This window comes from Myodes glareolus, chromosome 2 (genome assembly GCF_982192425.1).
Source record: "Myodes glareolus chromosome 2, mMyoGla1.1, whole genome shotgun sequence".
Taxonomy (NCBI): Eukaryota; Metazoa; Chordata; class Mammalia; order Rodentia; family Cricetidae; genus Myodes; species Myodes glareolus.
Genome location: NC_142027.1, coordinates 103,000,570 through 103,020,505, shown reverse-complemented (window position 1 = coordinate 103,020,505; position 19,936 = coordinate 103,000,570). Strand labels below are relative to the sequence as shown.

Genomic DNA, 19,936 nt, shown 5'->3' with positions numbered 1-19,936 from the left:
ATTCAAACACTCTTGCAAAGCCAACCCCCTCTCCAGAGGATTCTAGGCAGGAGCTCTACCACTGAGCCACACCCCAGCCCCTCACTGGGGGATTCTAGGCAGGAGCTCTACCACTGAGCCACACTCCAGCCCCTCACTGGGGGATTCTAGGCAGGTGCTCTACCACTGAGCCACACTCCAGCCCCTCACTGGGGGATTCTAGGCAGGTGCACTACCACTGATCCACACCCCAGCCCCTCACTGGGGGATTCTAGGCAGGAACTCTACCACTGAGCCACACCCCAGCCCCTCACTGGGGGATTCTAGGCAGGAACTCTACCACTGAGCCACACCCCAGCCCCTCACTGGGGGATTCTAGGCAGGGGCTCTACCACTGATCCACACCCCAGCCCCTCACTGGGGGATTCTAGGCAGGGGCTCTACCACTGAGCCACACCCCAGCCCCCCACTGAGGGATCCTAGGCAGGTTATTCTTTATTCTACTATGGAACTACACTCCCATTCCCTTAATGGAAGATTCTAGCAAGCGATTGATTTCCAGGTCCACCCAGGCAAATTATTTTACTGGGTTGGATTAGGGAGAAAGACAGAAGCTGTGCCTGAGTTTCCTGTATCCACTCTCCTTACCTCTGTCTGTGTGACTGCATGAAGCTGGCAAAGCAACATTCTCAAGACCAGGAGCATAGCTCAGCATCCAGCCCCTAGTCCGGGCTGCGTGCCTCCCAGTGTTTATTCCTTACAGGCTTCTGCTTGCCCCATCTCACCTCTTCCCTTCTGGAGTCAAAGCTGTCCACACAGGTCCGATCAAAGAACGGCAGGCTCGGTGTTAACAGGTATCTTTGTTTTTAATTGGTAGAACCGGGAGCTGTGGGGCACCTGAGCTTCACGGAGATCCTGGACACCTCTCTCAAGGTCAGCTGGCAGGAGCCCCTGGAGAGAAACGGCGTCATTATGGGTAAGCAGTCTTTTCGTCTGGAAAGGAAATGGGCAAGTGTGCCCTAACAAGAAGGGGTGGCCGCCATGTCAAACAAAGCTACTGAGAGTGGCCCCAGGCCTCCTGGGAGTAACTGATGTGTCTTTCTGGTTGTACTGAGGTGGGGGGGGGGGCAGTGCAAGTAGGAGGTGTGGTTTATCTCCTTGTGAAGACCACAGCCTCAGAGCTGGGAGCTAATCCTTGCTTCGGATGTGGCAGAAGTCTCTTGGGACAACCAGGATCAGGTTGGGGGGTTTTTTGGTATCTTTCCTCATGCATTTAGCTCAGTTCTCATAACAGTGTAAAATCGTATTGATATTCTGGCCATGTGACAGGCAAGGAAACTGAGGCCGGGAGAACAGCAAACACACCCACTGTGCGCAGATCAATGTCTAATGTCCTCCCAGTAGGGCAGTGATTACAATACTAATGTCTCTGCCCTCCACCTTCTGTCACCAGTTGCAAGGCCAGGACAAGGCCCCAGTCGATCTCCTGGCTCCAAACCCCAGATCCTGCTCCCACCCCGCCCCATCTTGAGTGAGAACTTAAGGCTATGCGAGTGCTGTTGGGACGAAGAGTCTCGGGCTCAAAGGGGTCCTGGGTCCCCTGGGTCTCCATGAGTCACACTCAGGATAAACTGTGCGTGGCTGGCCCTTCACATAAACCCCTTGACAGCAGGGACCTCGGGAAGCAGCTCACCTTCACAAGACTCTTAATGTTTGACTCGTTTCTTTGAGTGGCACTATGGCTTGAAGCTAGGGCTCCCGAATGTTAGGCAGTGGGTGATTCCCTGAGTCCCCAAAAGTTGCTGAAGGAAATTCGTGTTCTTCCACTGAGCTATGTCTGAGAAGTGCAGACACGCCACGGCGAGATAAGATAGACGAGGTGTCCTGTGACCGCCATCAGGCTGTGCTGTGGGCCTCTGCCCCCTGTCCGTGTCCTAGATAGGAGCAGCGGCCTCTCTGAACATATCCCGATGCTCCTCAGCACTGCAACATGCTACCTCCTGTGCTGTGTGACTACTCATGTCTTCTACCCCAACTGGGCAGCGAGGACTGAGGGTGAGGGTCCCCATGATTGCTCGGCTCAGAAGTGGCCTCCGGTAGCCACTTGTCCATCTCTGTCTCATCCCACGCTGGGAGTAAGGTACAAACTGTACGCCTGTTCTCCCTGGAAGTTCTCCCCCTCCCCCACCCGCAGCCCTCATCGGGTTTCCCAAAGCCCAAGGCCAAAGAAATACCCAGCCGTGCTGTGGTGCTGTGCGTTAAGTCCGAATGGCTTCAGCCTGTGTGCACTGAAAATGTAAAAATAACACATTTAATAATGACACATACGGGGCTCGGGAGAGATGACCCAGTCGGTGAGGACATGAGTTCGGTTCCCGGAACCTGTGTCAGAAAGTCAGGTGTGGTGGTACGTGTGCTTGTAACCTCAGTGTTGGGGCGACAGGCAGGTGGATCCCTGGGGCTTTCTGGCCAGCCAGCCTGGTGCACTTGCCTAGATGAAGGCTGTCACGAGAGCTTCTCCATGTAAGGCTCTCAATTGTCTGCAGGCCGCCACATGCGTATGGATGTATGCACATCTGCAAATGTTAACACATACAAAGTTGAAGAAAAACGTGTGCGGTGTGCTCTGGCCACCTCCTGGGTAGCACCCGGCTCCACAGTCCATGGATCCCCATTGGATTCAGCCCCTCTCTTCCTCCCCTAAGCGTTTGTTCGTATTGTCTGTCTTTTCGTAGTCCCGGCCCTGCCCAGATCTCCGCTGTGCATAGATAAGATGTATCCACAGGTGTGTGGCACACCGTGGTTTTGAAACAATTTTCTCAAACTGGCTCAAAATTCCGGCAAGGAATATCCCAGACTGTTGCTGCAACAGGGTCACTGCCCCTGCGAGCTCTCAGCAGTGTCGGGATGGGCTGTCCTGTGATGAGCTGTGTCCCCCAGAGCCCCTCACCGTGGTTCTCGGGGCCTTGACGCTAGCTAGCCCCGCTCAGAGCCTAACTGCTGAGTAGCACGCAGACAACTGTCCACCTGACTCTGCCTGGCCCAGACAGTGTCCTCCCTGCGGGGCCAGGGCTGGCTGCTGCTGGGTGAGGTATCAAGCCCAGATCTCTTATGGATGACTTCCCAGTACAAGACAGCAGAGACAGAGACTCTCTTACCTGTTGGGTAAAATAAGACTGTTTACCCAAGTCTGGGGTAAAAGGAAACCAACCCGGAGGGGACAGACAGAGACCGGGACTGTGTAGACAGCAGAGACCTGGTGTATCCTTATGTCACACAGAAGGCAGAAACAAATGGTAACGGAGAGATGATGGTATATCTGTTTAATAGGAGCTCTGTGTGTGTGTGTGTGTGTGTGTGTGTGTGTGTGTGTGTTTGTGTTCACATGAGAACAGATTGCGTGTGTGCAGGTGTGTGTATACATTGCATGTGGAGGTGAGAAGACATCCTCGGTTGTCTTTCCTCAGGCACGATCCACTTTGTTTTTTAAAACAGGGTCTCTCCTTGGCCTGGAACTCAGCATGCAGGCTAGACTGGGGAGCCCCTGGGATCTGCTTACCTCTACCTCCTGAGTGCTAGGATTACGGAGAGATACCACACCTTTTACAGGGGAACTGGGGAACCGAACTCAGATCCTCATGTGTGCATAGCAAGCACTTCCTCCCCAAGCTGTGTCTGCAGCCCCAGAAGGAAGCCAGTCTAGCTCTGATCTGGGGGCTGGATCCGAACCTTGCTTATCATTAATTCTGGAAGTGAGGCTGCAGAGTGAGAAGGGCAGGCGGTCTCGCCTGTCCAACAGCCTCCAGGCATGTGCTGTGTTTTAGAAACTGTCCAAGACTCTTTGATAGGCATCCTAACCTGGAAGGGCCTCCCCCGTCCCAGATCCACACCCCCCCAAACCCCTCCTGATCTCCACCCTCCTTCCAAACTGCCCTTGTACTTCATTCTTGTTTTATGGCTTGAGGGGAGACCAGTGGAGCTGAGCCAACATTCCATGGCTGAAAGCTGGTTGCCAGGACCGCCAATTTATGATCATCTGCTCTCGCCAGCTAATGGGGCCTAATGAACTCATTTTCATACTTTATTTAAACAAATACCTGTAGTCACAAGCGAGCGGCTAGTGTTTATGATGGAGCTTGACCCTCCGAGCTTGGATGTTTCCCAGTTGGATTCTGCTGGCTTGCTTCCACTGCGGCCTCAACTGAGCGAGGAGGCTGCCCCCTCACGAGCAGAGCTTCAGACAGACTCTGCCGTTCATGTCAGGACCAAAGTTGTCCACTCTTGACTGCATGACCTGTGCTTCTCCTCACTCCTGCCCACACTGTGAAAATGTGTTTGTAGAGGCTGGGTCAGATGCCTGCCACTCTGAGAAGCACTATAGAGAAGCGTTCATGGATAGATGCCACCCAGCCCCTGTCCCACTGTGACCCCTCTCCCCCACATCAGTGTTCCTCACTCAGCATTCCACACCCTGCCTAATGGTAGGCACCACCCCTAAAAAAAACCCATGAATCTTCCCCAGGACAGGCTAGCAGCCCCCAAAAGGTCAACATTGTGCTGGAGAGGGTCCAGTCAATAAAGCCTATGTATGTGAATCTGCTTCCCCAGAGACCACAGAGAAAGCCAGGTACACAGAACACACTTGTGATCCCAGCACCGAGAACATGGGGACTGGCAAATCGTACAGAATTGATGCACTCTGGGTTCAGCAACAGGCACTATCTCAAAACTTATGGTGGAAAGGGATTGAAAACATTGACCTCTGACCTACACATACACACAGACACACACACACACACACACACACACACACACACACACACACACGCAAATACACCTGGCCTTCTTAGCCTAGGTCAGGGAATGTTAGCATACACCCCGTCTTTCAGAGACATCACACGTATATCCCCCTGCTGAAGGCAACTGCAGGAGGCACAGACAGCTAAAAGTTTGGTCCTGGGCAATGTGACCTTTATGGCGGGCTGTCTGTCAGAGATGATGTTTTATCAGCCTGGCCCTTGGTGACCACCCCCATTCCACGTCTCCATTTTATTTTGTGGCCAGAACGAGAAGGGAGCTTCAAGCAAGGGCGGCCGCGCACCTGCCTGAGTAAATTGCCCATTGTGCTCTTGTTGTAAATTGCGGTATCGCGCGCTCTTCCCCAGTAAACCCTGATTTATGAGGGCCGGGATGCAGACAGACAGTCTGTGATTGGATGCACTACTCTCTTGTAGAGAATTTACTCCAGATCAACAGAAAATTATTTCTGAAGCTCCCGTGGTCGTTAGTCTCAGTTAGCAGAGCCATTCCCAGCAGGTAAGAGGCAGAGCTGGAGGTGGCTGGGAGTGCTGGCTCTCGGCAAAGTCTCGCTCTGCTCTCTCTTGCCGCAAGCTGAAGTTAGATGAAGCACTTGCTGGCCGGAGCTGCCGGCATCCACCACCCACGTCTCCAAGGCTGTGTGTAATAGAGGGGAGACATCTTTACACACCAGATTCCCAGTTCTCTGCCCTGTGGTAATATCCCATTATACTGCTCATTGGAAGTTCCTAGCCAGGGCTTTCTCTGGGCTGGTACTAATCTTGTTTATGCTCTCTAAAGCCAGCTGTGGGGGGTGGGGGGTGGAGGAGGGAGGACATACACATGTATGCTGATGTGGGCACAGATGGAAGACCAGTAGTCAACCTCCAATGTTGATCCCCAAACACTACCCACCTTGGTTTTTGAGACTTGACCTGGTTTTCACAAATTAGGCTAAACTGGCAGGCTGTTATACCCAAGGGATCTACCTGGCTCCATCTCCCCAGGATTGGCATTACAACCATGTGCCACCACATCTGGCTTTCTAAATGTAGGTTCTGGGGATCAAACTCTTGCAGGCACTTTATCCACTGAGCCACTTACTCAGCCCCAGAGCAAGTTCTTCAGTTGTCCATTTGGTGTCCGTTTGTGTCGGTAATGAGTTGAGCAGACAGTGCGATCCATTTGGACTCAAGCAGACACCAACAGCGCTGTGCTTACAGAAGACATTGAAAATTGTTGTGTTCTGGCTCCAGGTTGATGTGATGAACAAGATGCTGTGTTTGGTAAATTTTTGCTAAAGAGCAGCTTTTAAACAAATAGAACCTCCTGGCAGACAAGGTGGCAGCGTTCAGCAAATCCTGCTCTTCCCCGGCCTTTGGCGTGACCAGGAATCTCACACTGTTTAAAGCTTTATCAGGAAAAAACCCGCCAGAGCCAGGGTTGTTGTTGGAATCTCTCCAGACCACAGACAGAGAAGATGGCCTTGAAGCAGGGCTGTTGATTTCTAGCAAGTTCCTGGGACCCCCTGTTTATTTCTTTCTTAGTAAAGTGAAGATAAACAATATCTCGGTGTCAAGTGTGTGTCCTGTGGATTGCATGACATAGCCCAGGTGACATGCTTGGGACACCGCTTGAAACAGGCCCTCCCTCTGGAATTCACTGGCCCAGTAGCGGAGTGGGTCCTTGCCTCAGCCACACAGAGCCCTGAATCTCCCTACTCCATGCAGGATTACACGGCCTCTCAGGCCCTAGTCTCCAGCTCCAGGCTCCCCACAGCACTGGCGCTGGATGCCCTAATGCTGACTTCCTCTTGGAGGCGTAGTCAGTCCCTTGAGCCATCACATAGAGAAAAGGCCCAGTATGATGGCACACAACTTTAATCCTAGTACCAGGAAGGCAGAGCAAAGTGAATCTGTGAGTTCAAGGCCAGGCTGGGATGCTTACTGGGACCTGTCTCCAAACAATAAACAAACAAGGAGGTAAATAAATAATAAAAAAGTCAAAACAAGAAAAAGTAGCACATTACTACAAATTAGTTGCGACCCGAGGGCTACACATTGTTCGATGTTGTATTGGTTACTTTTCTCCTTACTGGGACCAAATCCCTGACAAACAAATCCGGCTTAGAGTTGAAGGTACACAGCCTGCAGCAGCGGGTCACACGGTATCCACAGTCAGAACGCTGAGCCAGAAGGACGCTGGGGCTCAGCTTCTTTTCTTCCTTTTTTGTTCCGTCTGAGACCCCAGCCCATGAGGCCCACCTCTGTTTAGGATGCATCTCCCCACCGCAGTTAACACAGTCTAGAAAATCCCTCACAGACACACCAGACACTCGCCTCTTGGAAGAGTTCAGACTCTAGCCAACCTACAGTCAAGATCAGTCATCACAGATGCTAAAAGTAGCATAGTTTGTAGGGTTTTTTTTTTCAAAATTTCAAATTAACTATAAAGAAAGAGCTAAAGAGGGTACTCAGTCATTTTTTTTTGCTTATTACAAAAAAGTTTTATCTCATTTATTCATTTTTAAATTTTTTTATTAAATTTATTTATTTTACATACCAACTACAGTTTCCACTCCCTCCTTTCCTCCTATTTCCTCTCCCCACCTCCTTTGTACTCCCCCCACCATGTCCACTCCTCAGAAAGGGTAAGGCCTCCCATGGGAGTCAACAAAGCATGGCATATCAAATTAAGGCAGGACCAAGCTTCCTGCCCTCTCACCACAACATCAAGGCTGAGCAAGGCTTCTCACCTTAGGGAAAGGGCTCCAAAAAGCCAGCTCATGTGCCAGGGACAGATCCTAGTCCCACTGACAGGGGTCCCACAGACAGACCAAGCCACATAATTGTCACCCACACGTAGAGGGCCTAGGTCAGTCCCATGCAGGCTCCCTCACTGTCGGTATAAAGTCCATGAGCTCCCACAAGCTCAGGTCAGCTGTCTCCAGGGGTTTCCCTGTCAGGATCGTGACCCCCCTTTGCTCATATAATCCCTCCTCCCTTTCTTCAGCTGGACTCCCAGAAGCTCAGCCCAGTGCACGGCTGTGGGTCTCTGCATCTGCTTCCCTCAGTTACTGGATGAAGGTTCTATGATGACAATTAGGACAGTCACCTATCAGATTACAGGAGAAGGCCAGTTCAGGCAGAGGGTACTTAGATCTTAGCACCCAGCCGTGGAAGTTGAAGCAGAATGCTCAGATCTTACACCAATCTGTGGAACCTGAACAAAGTACTCAGATTGTAGCCCCAGTCCATCGAAACTGCCCAGTATGGGCAGTGGGTGAAGAAAGAGAACCTAAGACTTGGCTTTGGGCAAGAGTGGAGGGGAGGCAGCAACCAGAGACAGCATGGGAACAGCTCTTGCCAGTACCATGGGGAAAAGGGAGCAGGGACTAGGGCCTGAGGCCCTGATAGACTACACAGAGTAGTGAGATTTGATGTTCCATGTCCCTAAGGGAGAGACCCACTCCATCCCTGGCCAGTAGAATTCAGGCACTCAAGTGACCTCAAGAACCCCATGGCCCCAGCATCCACCCATAGACCCAGCATTCCCCCATAGTCCCAGAATCCCCCCTCATGGTCCCAGCATCCCTCTGTGGCCCCAGTATCCCCCTGTGTCCCCAGCATCCCCCCTTGGCCCCAGCATCCCCCCTCCAAGAGACCCTAGCATTCCTTGATGGCCCCAACATCCCTCTATGGCCTCAGCATCCCTCCATGACCCCAGCATCTCTCCATGGATTCAGGATTCCCCTGTGGCCCCAGCATCACCCCTTGGCCCCAGTATCCCCCCCATGGCCCCAGCATCCTTCCATGGCCCCAGCATCTCCCCCCTCCCCGTGGCCCCAGCATCCCTCGTGGAACCAGCATCCCCCCATGACTCCAGCATCCCTCCATGGCTGCAGCATCCCTTCATGGTCCAGCATCCTCCCCACATGACCCCAGCATCCCTCTGTGGACTTAGCATCCCCCCATGACCCCAACATCCCTCCGTAGACCCAGCATCCTTCCATGGCCCCAGCATCTTCCCCCTCCCCATGGCCCCAGCATCCCTCCATGGCCCCAGCAACTCTCCATGGACCCAGCATCCCTCCATGGCCGCAGCATCTCTCCAGTGGTCTTTTTTGCCTTGCTGTTCCAGCTACACCTCCCCCAACATCTGAGTCCCCCTGAAGGTACCTGGTAGTTACCACGCTGTCTGATGACTGTGGGGACAGTGAGCAGGGGGTGAATTCTGACATTAAATTTTTTTTCAAAATATTAAAGTCCCGAGGCACCATCCTCTAAGTTTCTGTTCACCCGCAAGAGCAGTTTCTGACTTTATTTATGACTTTCATCTGAGTGAAGGGGAGCTAAGATGTGTCTTAGAGCTTCCATATCCCCGAGCTTATTGACTGAGAAGAAGGAAGGGCTGGCATCCTCAGCAGTTTTCCTTCGCCCGAGGACCCCGGGAGCTCTCTCCATCACTGTCCCCTCTTTACCAGACACTTTAAGCGCCTTCTAATCCCATCAGCTCCCCTCAAAAGGGGTTGACTCAGGCACTAGTTGGGTTTTTTTTTTTCTCTAAGCCCCAAGTCACGATGGAATCTGAGGCTGAATAAATTGTGATCACGAGGCCCCGCCAGACTGAGAAGAGAATCGGGAGGAAAATTAAATTTTTTTTTCTAGAGAACCGCATCTTCAGTAAGGAGCGGGGCAAAGCTCAGAGGCAAAGCAAAACTGAGAAAACAGGGGCAGGTAAAAGGAAAACCGGAAGAGTGGCCTGTCAATCATCACACACACACACAAACACACACACACACACACACACACACACACACACACACACACAGAGTAAAAGTGTTTCCACACATGAGATGGGACCCTAGAGCAAGCCACACACTCGGGGTTCTGGGTAATGAAAACAGCAGTTAATGAAGATGGGAACCATGCTGTAATGTCTCCCGATTGGACAAGAATGAGCTAAGCAACAGCGCTGCAGCTGGCGGGGCGGATCTGTCACCTCTTGTCCGTGCACCCAGCTCCTGAGGTCCCAGAACGCCATTCTCGGGGAGGAGCGCTGGCTTCCCACCTGTCTGGTGGAGGTCCTGCCTCAGTTCTTCCCTTGTCCTTACAGGCTATCAGATCTCCTGGGAGGTGTATGGGAAGAATGACTCTCGGCTCACACACACCCTCAACAGCACAACCCACGAGTACAAGATCCGTGGACTGTCATCTCTCACCACCTACACCATCGACGTGGCTGCCGTGACCGCCGCAGGTGTGGGCCTGACCACGTCGTCCACCATTTCTTCCGGAGTACCCCCAGGTCAGCAGGGTACAGCATGCATACTTTGCCTGTGTTGGTCATCTCTGACCCTCCAATATGGTGGCATTTCCGTGCAGAATTCACCAAGTGCCTGGAGAGCTAAGGATGGGGCTTAGCCACCTACCGAGACATGCGGAAGGCAAAGGACACTGATCTACCCTCGGCTTAGCCTTCCACTGTATCTGACCTTGTGCCTCTTTCCAGAGTGTAGAATCAGCAGAAGTGGCTTGAAAGGAAGGAGAGAGATGATCTCCACGGGGCAAAAATGTGGTCTCCCCAACCCAAGGTTTCCACCCTGCAGGTCCACAGCCAGTGACCACATGGACAGTAGATGCCTCTGAGAAAGAGAAATAAGAAATGCATTTGAAATTAAGTGTGGGAGGGGCTGGTGCTGCAGCTCAGCTACTGTGCACAAGGTTTGGTTCTGCACAAGCAACCCAGGTATGGTGGTGCACACTTAGAATGCAAGGGTTGCCCAAGGAAAGGCGTGTGCATCCAGGGTGTAAGACAGTCCTCGGCTACACAATAAGTTGGCAGGTGAGGCTCCTGAGTTTGCTCTGGATGAGTCCCATAAGCATGGAAGACCATCACACTAAGGCATTGCTTTACGTCTCCAGCCTGAAGAAAGAGTCCTTTTAAAACATTTTGTATTTATTTATTTATTTATTTATTTGCTGTGTGTAGACCCATGTGCACACATGCACGTGATGGCCAGAGGCCAGCATCTTGTGCCTTCCTCAATCCCTTTTCATCTTATTTTGAGGCAGGGGCACTCACTGAACCTGGAGCCCACTGATTGGCTAGAGTGGTTGCCAAGCAAGCTTCTAGGATTCCCCTGTCTCCATCTCCCTAGAATTGAGATTATAGGTGTCAGTCACCACACCTGGCTTTTTATGTGGGTTCTGTGAAAGGGTTTTCCAGCACAGGGGTATCTTGGCACTAGGGAGCCAAGGAACACTACACAATCAAACCATGCAGCAAACCTCACAGAAGAGATTGGTTGGGGGAAAACCACAGAATGACAACTGCATTTTGAGCTGGAGCAGAGACAGCAATGGGCTGGGTGGAGGGGCAGGCTTCTGTAGGGGCTTCGGAGCATGTGCAGTGAGCTGGTAGAACAATACAAGCTGGTTAGAAGTGTTGTTTGCTAACCCTGAGTCATGGGGTAGGGATTCCCAAGTTCTGAGTTCAGGGACAGGCCCGGGACAAGATGACTTTCCACTGGTCTATTACCCTATATTCTCAGAATCTGAATTCAGTCTCTCATGCTTGTACAACCAGCACTTTACTGACTAAGCCATCTCCCCAGCCCATACTCACTGATTTTACCCAAATACCAAATTCCCATAAAACTTACAACACCCAAACCACAGACTTGAAATATCATTAGTACATCTGTAGCAACGGCTGTCGTGTGGGCACTGTCTGGTGTGTTTAAAATGGAGTCGGCACCAGGGAGACCATGGGCAGGCACATCTGGTGTGGTTACAAAGTTCTGTGGCCTGGACACTGTCCATCCCTGCTAGGGAATGAGTACACTGACCTCTGAAGGCCTCTCTACATCTGGCATTACCGTCTCTAGGCAATATGTCTCTAGGAACTGCAGTGGGGAGACGCAGAAGAGAAATGGAAGCATTTGCTCTGAGTGAGCCTCTGATGGGCGCCCTGAAGAGAGACTGTGGAGCTGCCTTAAAGCCAGATCACCTGTAGATGGAAGGCTAGCTGAGATACTCGGTAGCACCCACAAGATGAGCCTGCAGCGAGTCCTTCTAAGGAGCCGGCTCTGGTCTGCCAGGCTGGAGGTTTACATCCATTAGACGCTGAAGGGCCGTTTTAAGAATCCAGAGAGTGAAGGACTAGAAAGAGAGTCACTTGTCCTTCGCTTTAAACATCTTCTGCTTCAAATTCATTAAGCCAGATGCAGAAGGACCCTTGAGGTCCTAGAGACCCTGCTTGTGACAATAGCAAGCTGTCACTATAGGGGCTTTATTATCCTGTGGCAAGACCAGCCTTCAAATATCCCAGTCGTGCAAGCTAGGACATGGCCTCTCGGAAACCTGAGGACAGCAAGCAGGCTTTCTTTCCTTCCTCTGTAATTTCTTCCTTCCTCTTCTCCCCTCTCCCAGTCTCTCCCCTCCCCATCTCCACCTCCTTCTCTTTCTTTCTTCCTCTTAGCTCCTGGAGCTGGAACCCTGAGCCTTGTGCATGCTAGGCAAGTGCTCTACCGCAGAGTGACCCCCCCACCCCCAGTCTTGCTTTTGACCCCCCCACCCCCAGTCTTGTTTTTATCTGTTTGTTTTTGTTTTGTTCCATTCATTTATTTTAATTTCGTGAGACAAGGTTTCCTGGATCCCAGGCTAGCCCCAAACTTCCTATGTAGCTGAGGATAGTCCGAACTTCTGATCCTTCTGCCTCCATCTCCTCAGTACTGGATCTGCAGGAGTGCCCTGCCTTGCCTGGCTTGATGCAGTGCTGGGGATCCAGGGCTTTGTGGGTGCGAGGTGGACACCTCGCTGGATATACCTCCAGCTTTGTCTTGCCTTTTTAAGGTAGTTTTTGTCGGCATTATTTTTCTTTTCTCCCTTTAGCCCATTCTCTTACTCTTGGGAATTTCTCATTTTAAGCACTTGGTTGAACTTGCAGGTAAGCCTGGCCTCCCGGAGAGCAGTCCAGCAGCGGCTCTCGGTATGAGTGGGCCTCAGCCCAGCAAAGCTCAGATGACAGGCTCACCTTCCACCTGTGGCGTTCCCAGAACCACTGAGTCCAGCAAAGAGTCCTGCACGGTCACCTGCTCCTGGTTGTCTTGGAAACCACATCCCAGACCTACAGATTTCCATCCCCTCCTCAACCCTGACTCCCGGGGCATCACGGGAGCAGGGAAAAGAAGTTAGACAATCCTTTCTTGGTGCCAGGGCAGGAGCCTGGAGGATGTAATCACCGTTCCCTTGTCTTTCTTTGCACAACAAGCACCTATTAATTATCTGCTCTCTATAGAGATGAATAAGACAGGAGTCTCCTAATGCCACTTCAGATGGCCTGGGGCGCAGCGGGTGACCCTGTTAGAGGAAGGATCCCGCTGTGAGGCCTTGCTGAGGGGAGCTACGCTGCTTCTCACTTCCCTGGCTTGGTAAACAAGTGCCTTTTGCGATGAAGAGTCCTTTTGAAGCTGTTTCCTCACTAACAGGCTGGGCACCCACCCTGAACTGTGACACAAGTTAATCCTCTTCCTGACTCTCTCATCCCTCCTAGACCTTCCTGGCGCTCCGTCCAACCTGGTCATTTCCAACATCAGCCCTCGCTCAGCCACACTCCAGTTCCGACCTGGCTACGATGGGAAGACGGCCATCTGCAGGTGGATTGTGGAGGGGCAGGTAGGTGGCGACTAAATACCTGACCCAGCAGCTTAAGGAGGAAGGGAGGTTCATTCCGGCTTACAGTTGCAGCACCGTCCACAAAGGCCCGGAAGTCACAGTGACGGGAGTGTGAGCCAGCTGGTCACATGACAGTCCACAGTCAGGAAGCCAAGAGGAGTGATTACTGATGCTCAGTGCATTTTCTCCTTTTCATTTAGTCCAGAACCCCAGGCCATGGATGGGGACACCCACATTCAGAGTGGGTCTTCCCACCTCCGTTCTGGCAACCCCCTCACAGATGTAGCCAAAGGTGTGTCTCCTAGGTAACTCTAGGTGCTATCAAGTTGCCAATGTTAACCACCCTGGGAGCTAGGGATCCCCAATAGGAAGATGATAAGGACCTGCCCTTGAGGGAGTGTTGATGGTCCCCATAGAGAAAATCCAGGGTGGCTGAAAGGGGGTGTGCTTGGAGGGGAAGAGCAGAGACAGGAAGGAAATCAGACTCTGGGGACAGGATGGGCAAAGATGAGAAAATCAGGGCCCTATCAGGTGGCCAGTAGTGAAAATAAAGGAGGAAACTCAAGGTTGTTTCAACAGGGTACCCCAAGTTAGACAGTGCAACTGACTGACTTTTAAATTCTACTTCACAGTTAACTAGCTACCAGACTGGTACAGCTTGTTTGGCATAGAGCATCATGGGTACAGCTGCCTTTCTAGGGCAGGCTTAGTTTCCAGGTGCTGTTCGGGGCATGGAGGATCCCGTGGTAGCTTGTGCAGGTGGCAGGATCTCCTGCCTCAGCGTATGTCTGGAGACAGCACAGAGTGTTAGGAAGTGATGGGAAAATCTATCCTGCAGATCCAAGGATGGGCCAAGGAAAAGATTCAATGTAGTGTCAGGGGCTATAATAAACATGGGCGGACCTGGGCATCTAGGAGGGCTGTATGTGGATAGGGTCTTCTGGTGTGGATGAATACCACACATTCCACCAACTCCGTGTTGTGACAGAAAAGGAAAAGTTGAAGAGCCAAACTGTGAGCAGTGAGCGGTGATGTTTGGAAGTAGTTCCCACGTGATTAGATCCTGGTGATACATCACTGTTCCCGCACTGGGCTGCAGGAGTCTCTCCTGGGTACTGGCTATGAGTTGGAAAGCAAATCCTACACATACATACACAATAGTTTCACCAAGCCCAGTTTCAGGAAAGCTACGTAGAATCCCCACAGTGTAAACTAACTCGATGGGAGCTAACCATCCCTGGGGCTGAGACTATTTACTTAAGAAAAATAAGAGTATATCTGTATTTTACACCTAATCAAAAAAAAAAAACAGTGAATGAAACAAAAAAAAAGTTGGAAACAGACTTTGAAACTTTAAAGAAGAAAAATATCTGTGGAAAACTAATTATCACAACTTAATGTTTATTGGTCCTAGTTGCAGAGCAAGATCTGTGTGGACTGAAGTATCAAGTCCACTGTTGTCCCCAGAAGCATTCTCACACTCCCTGGTCCCCTCCCTTACAGTCCCCCTCGTCTACCGGCGGTCTCTTGTCTTCTCTCTGTCACCATAGATTACGTCTCTTTTTTTTTTCTTCAAAAAGTCTTCTACCCCTTTTCCCAATGCCATGTCCTATTGACAACACCTAGGCACTGGAGAGGTCTCTACAAGATTCCTTCTTACCTCCTTACCACTTAGCACTCCTCTGTCCCTCTATATCCTTTGAACCAGACGTCCATCACAAAAACTTGATGAAATGCGCTTTCACTTTTGTATCACCCTCTCTTCTTCCTGAGCTCCCTCCTTCCTGCGTCCTCAGCCTATCCTGGGTTCTGTGTCCACAACCTATCCTGGGTCATGGACTTATGCTAAGTAAAGCAGCAGGTGGAATGAACTCCCTGATTCCTGATCCTATTCCATCAGCTCCCCATCAGTGCTTTCTCTCTTCATCCATGCGTGCTCTTTCTTTCACCTGAACTGGTTTTGGGTTTTTTTTGTTTTTGTTTTTGTTTTTTTGTTTTTGGTTTGTTTTGTTTTGAACATTCAGAGTGGAAATTTTTCCATTCTTTCAACTTTTACTCATTCTGTCTCTGGAACTTTGAAGGGAAGGGAAGCCCTTGCCCTAATCCCTCACATTGTTTGGGACCGCCCAAAGCCAAAGCCAAGAAGGCAGAAAACATTTATAAATTATCAAAATAAGGCACTGCCTCCTTCTTCTAGTGTTAATCAGATTTACTGTCTCTCTTTCTTTGTCTCTTTCCTACTATTGCAACAACTGTGAAAGCAAATGCCTTTATATTCAGTGTGTTCCAGGCGTCTGTACTCATTGCTCTATGCTAGTCGTGTGTGTGTGTGTGTGTGTGTGTGTGTATGTGTGTGTATGCCATGGTGCACACATGGAAGTTAGAGGACAGCCTCAGGTCTTGGTCCTCTCCATCTTTTGTGAGGCAGTGTCTTTTGCCTGCTGTGTACAGCAGGTGAGCCCCTAAACTTCTTTTGCCTCTTATCTGCCCATGGGAACACAGAGATTATGGACACATGCTACCACGTCTAGCTTTATGTAGGTTCTGGGGATTCAAACTACGGTCCTTGTGCTTGTGTGGGGAGCCCTTCACCCACAGAGGTATCAATCTCCTTTGCCCCCATTGCTATTCTTTGAGCCCTAAATTCACCCATCTTTATCCCTTCATGTTTTAGATTTCTTGACATGAGGAGATTTGGTTTTCTGGAGGTACATAATGTCCCAGGACATGGTGCCTTCCTGGTCCACGCTCATATGAGCTGTTTGTACGTGAGCCTGGATTTTAAATAGTGTCAAGTGACATTTAAAGATCACAGCCTGAGCACCAAAAGCTTGGGGAGCTCATTGCTACCATCTGGTCATTGCTTCCAACATTTCTGGTCAGGAGAGAAAATACGCTAACCATTTTTGTTAGAGTTACTTATTTCATGTTGATGAGAGTTTTGCCTGTATACTCATTTATGTACCATACATGTGCCAGGTATTCAGGGAGGCCAGAAGAGGGTGTCAGATCCACTAGAACTGGAGTTAGAGGGGGTTGTGAGACCCCGTTGTGTATCCTGGAAATTGAACCTGTGTCCTCTGGAAGAGCAGCCAGTGCTCTTAGCCACTGAACCATTTCTCAGCCCCAGGAAACATCTATTTCTTTTTAACCCCATAAGGTCATAGTGATATTTCCAATTCAAATCAAATATTCATTATCCTTAAATTCATATCTTATAGTAAGTTTGCCTTATATGCATTTTTTCAGAAACCCCGATGTTCTTATTTTCTTTACCTGACTATTATATGGAATATAAACCTGTGATTCCAACCGCGTAATCAACATGACCACTGAATGCAGTATAAGGGTTTGTCCTTAGGTTTAATTCTCTCCTGCGTTCACAGCCAAAATGCTGAGCTTAAAAAAAAATCACCAAACAGCATTCTTTTTATCCGTGTTTTCATCACCAATTTGTATATAACTAGACACATTCATTTCAGGTGGTCTTCTACCTTGCTTATTAGCAGTTAGATTCTGTAAAAAAGAAAAAAAAAATCATTTCACCTGAGAGAAATCGCTAGGGCTTTTTAAGTTTATTTTCAGTTTGTAACTATTTACATTATTGCATAGTCAAAGCTATAGAAAAATGACATGCTGAGAAGTCTAGGGTCCCTACCTGTTGCTATGTCTTGTGGATAGTTATGCCTACTTGAATTTCGGTGTATCCTTTGTATATGTGTATTCATGTGTGTGCAGGTGCACACATGTGGACAATGCACACATACACACATTCCTATAGAAGCCATAGTCAACCTCAGCTCTTGTTTCTCGGGTACTGTTCACCTGGTTTTGGAGACAGGGTCTTTTATGCATTTGGGGTTCACTGAGCAGTCTAGGCTAATGGCTAGCTACCCCCAGGGATCTTCTTGTCTCTAACTCCTAAGCACTGGGATTGCAAGTGAGTAATCCAGGTTAAAAAAAAAAAAACAACCAACAACTTAAGTTCTGTGGATCAAAGACATTACTGAATGAACTATCTTTCCTATCTTCTGAGCTCTCTGCCCTTCTCTTTGACAACAAAAACAAACCTCCATATTGGCATTACTGTCCTGACGTGGAATGTGGCCTTCTGCATTCACTTCTCTCGTGATAAAGTAGCTACTGCATATTATACATTTCCTGTCAGCTCCCCCCACCCCACCCCCCCCGTCTCCCCACCCTTCACCTGCTATGGATTACTTAGCCTATGTTTTCTATCACTGCCATTAACAAGTTGCCAAACACAGAGTGCTTACTCAACACAAACATGCTATTAGAGAATAATTATTTGCAAGTCTAGTGTGCGTTTTATAGCTAAAGCATGGTGCCCATAGCACAGCGCCCCCTCTGGAGACTGTGGAGAGGAGCTGAATTCTGTGATATGGGTAAAAATCAGTTCCATGTTGAGAGGCCAAGGTTTGGTGTGTGGGAAGCTACCTGTGAGCAGGACTATTCTAGCTGCTGAAGGTCACCTTGTCAGGTGTCTCAGAGTTCCTTCCCATCTTCAAAGTCAGTCATAGCAAGTGGGTCTTCTTCAGACTGGGATTCTTCTTCTGCTTTGGTCTCATCTCAATGACACTATTCCACTTCTAAGTACCCATGAGGTGATTTTGGACCAAATAAGCTTGTTCTTAGTGTGTTTAACCTTGTTGCCATCAGCCTAGAGCCCTATGCTATGTGAGGCACCCTGTGCATGGGTTCCAGAAATCAAAGGGAATGAAGAATCAAAGGGAACCAGGCTTAGGAAGGGATTATTCTACCAAGAAATTGGTCTTAACGTTTTCTCCTTTTGCTGCTATGCATCTTCAAATGAGACCCCAGGCATGAGGCTGCTGGGTGTAGTCAGATTTTTCTTTGGGCTGCCAGATCACAAACAATGACATGGAGACTTATTATTAATTACAAAAGCTTGGCCTTAGCTGAGGCTTGTTCCTAACTAGTTCTTATAACTTCAATTAACCCATGTATTTTAATCTATGTTCTTCCACAAGGCTTGTTACCTCATCTCCATACTGTTTATCCTGATTCCTCCATGTTGGTCTAAAGACTCCACCTTTTCTCTTTCCAGAGTTTTCTCTCTACCTGGAAGTCCCACCTATACCTCCTGCCTAGCTATTGGCCGTTCAACTTTTTATTACACCAATCACAGCAAATACACCTTCACACAGTATAAAATATCCTACAACAGCTAGATCAAACAGTAACTGCATGCTAATCCTTCCCGGAAGCTGCCAGGTGTCTCTTCTGTAGGTCTACACATGACATTTTCATCAGAACCACATATGTAGAATGAGGTAATGTCCAAATAAGTCCAACCTCTGAGTCTTCTCTGGCATGTTTTTTGATAGGAAGGAAGACTTTTCCAATTTGTGTGTTCTGAAGAAGTTCTACCCAACTTTCTGCCCCCACTTCTATTCTCATATGCATTAGATGCATTTTTGAGCTTTTTCTTCCTTCTTTTCTTCTTTCTGTTGTTCCTTCCTTCCCTCATTCTCTTCTTCCTTCCTCCCTTTCTTCTTTCCATTCATCCATCTTTATTCCTTTTTTAAAATATTTACTGCTTGGCTACCCAAGAAATTGTGCATAGTAGGCAGGGGCTCTACCACTGAACCACACCCTAGCCCCTCGCTGGGGGATTCTAGGCAGGGGCTCTACCACTGAGCCACACCCCAGCCCCTCACTGGGGGATTCTAGGCAGGGGCTCTACCACTGAGCCACACCCCAGCCCCTCACTGGGGAATTTTAGGGAGGCGCACTACCATTGAACTATGTTTCTGTTCTCTCTTTTGGTACTGATTCTCAGTAAGCTTGGTCTTGAACTTGTGATCCTTTCTCTGTCTCCTTAGTAGCCAGAGTCGCAGGTCTGGTACTAGTCAAGCCGTGCCTACCGTATTCCCAGCACTTCAGTCCCACCTAGTTTTTCCAACTGAAGACAGTGACCCTCACTGACTCTGGCCCTGAGTTGGTACTTGCTTAGATTTCGTGGTGCATCTGTCACTTTCTTTCCTGGTCATTTCTTCCCAAGTCTTTCCTCCTGGTTCAATTTCCTTTTCTTTCGATTGCATCTCTTAGTTGTTCTTTGGGTTGCAACACTGTGCATGTTAACTTCTCCCATGGTACACCTGGGTGATCTAGAAAGATTTTTACTTTAGTGCCGTCCTGTGAATGGCAATTTAGCACTGTAAGTGCAGGAACTAAAGGTCTGGAGATAATAGCCCGCTTTCTCCTCATTCCTATTGTTGACGGTGAAGCTCACTTCCTACCCCATCTTGCTTTGCCAGTAATCTAGTATCTTAGGGATCTCTTGTATTTTGCAGCTTAACTATAATACATCAGGTCTAGGAGGATGTTGTGAAATATTACTCTGTGTAAAGATGTGCTACATTTGATTATGTTGCAGAATATTACTTTAACTATGTAAAGGTGTGTTACATTGTTTATGCTGTATTTGCTTAACCATG

The 19,936-nt window shown here is 49.3% G+C and overlaps 1 protein-coding gene across 1 annotated transcript in view; it reads left to right on the top strand.

Annotated features, from left to right (window-relative positions):
• The window catches only part of Sdk1 (sidekick cell adhesion molecule 1), a 944,655-nt gene that overhangs the window by 781,368 nt on the left and 143,351 nt on the right, over nt 1-19,936 (top strand). Inside the window, exons 20-22 of the mRNA XM_087903322.1 lie at nt 857-955; nt 9,892-10,083; nt 13,333-13,454. Of these exons, the coding sequence (XP_087759448.1) occupies nt 857-955; nt 9,892-10,083; nt 13,333-13,454 (413 nt within the window). The remainder of the gene's footprint in view (nt 1-856; nt 956-9,891; nt 10,084-13,332; nt 13,455-19,936) is intronic.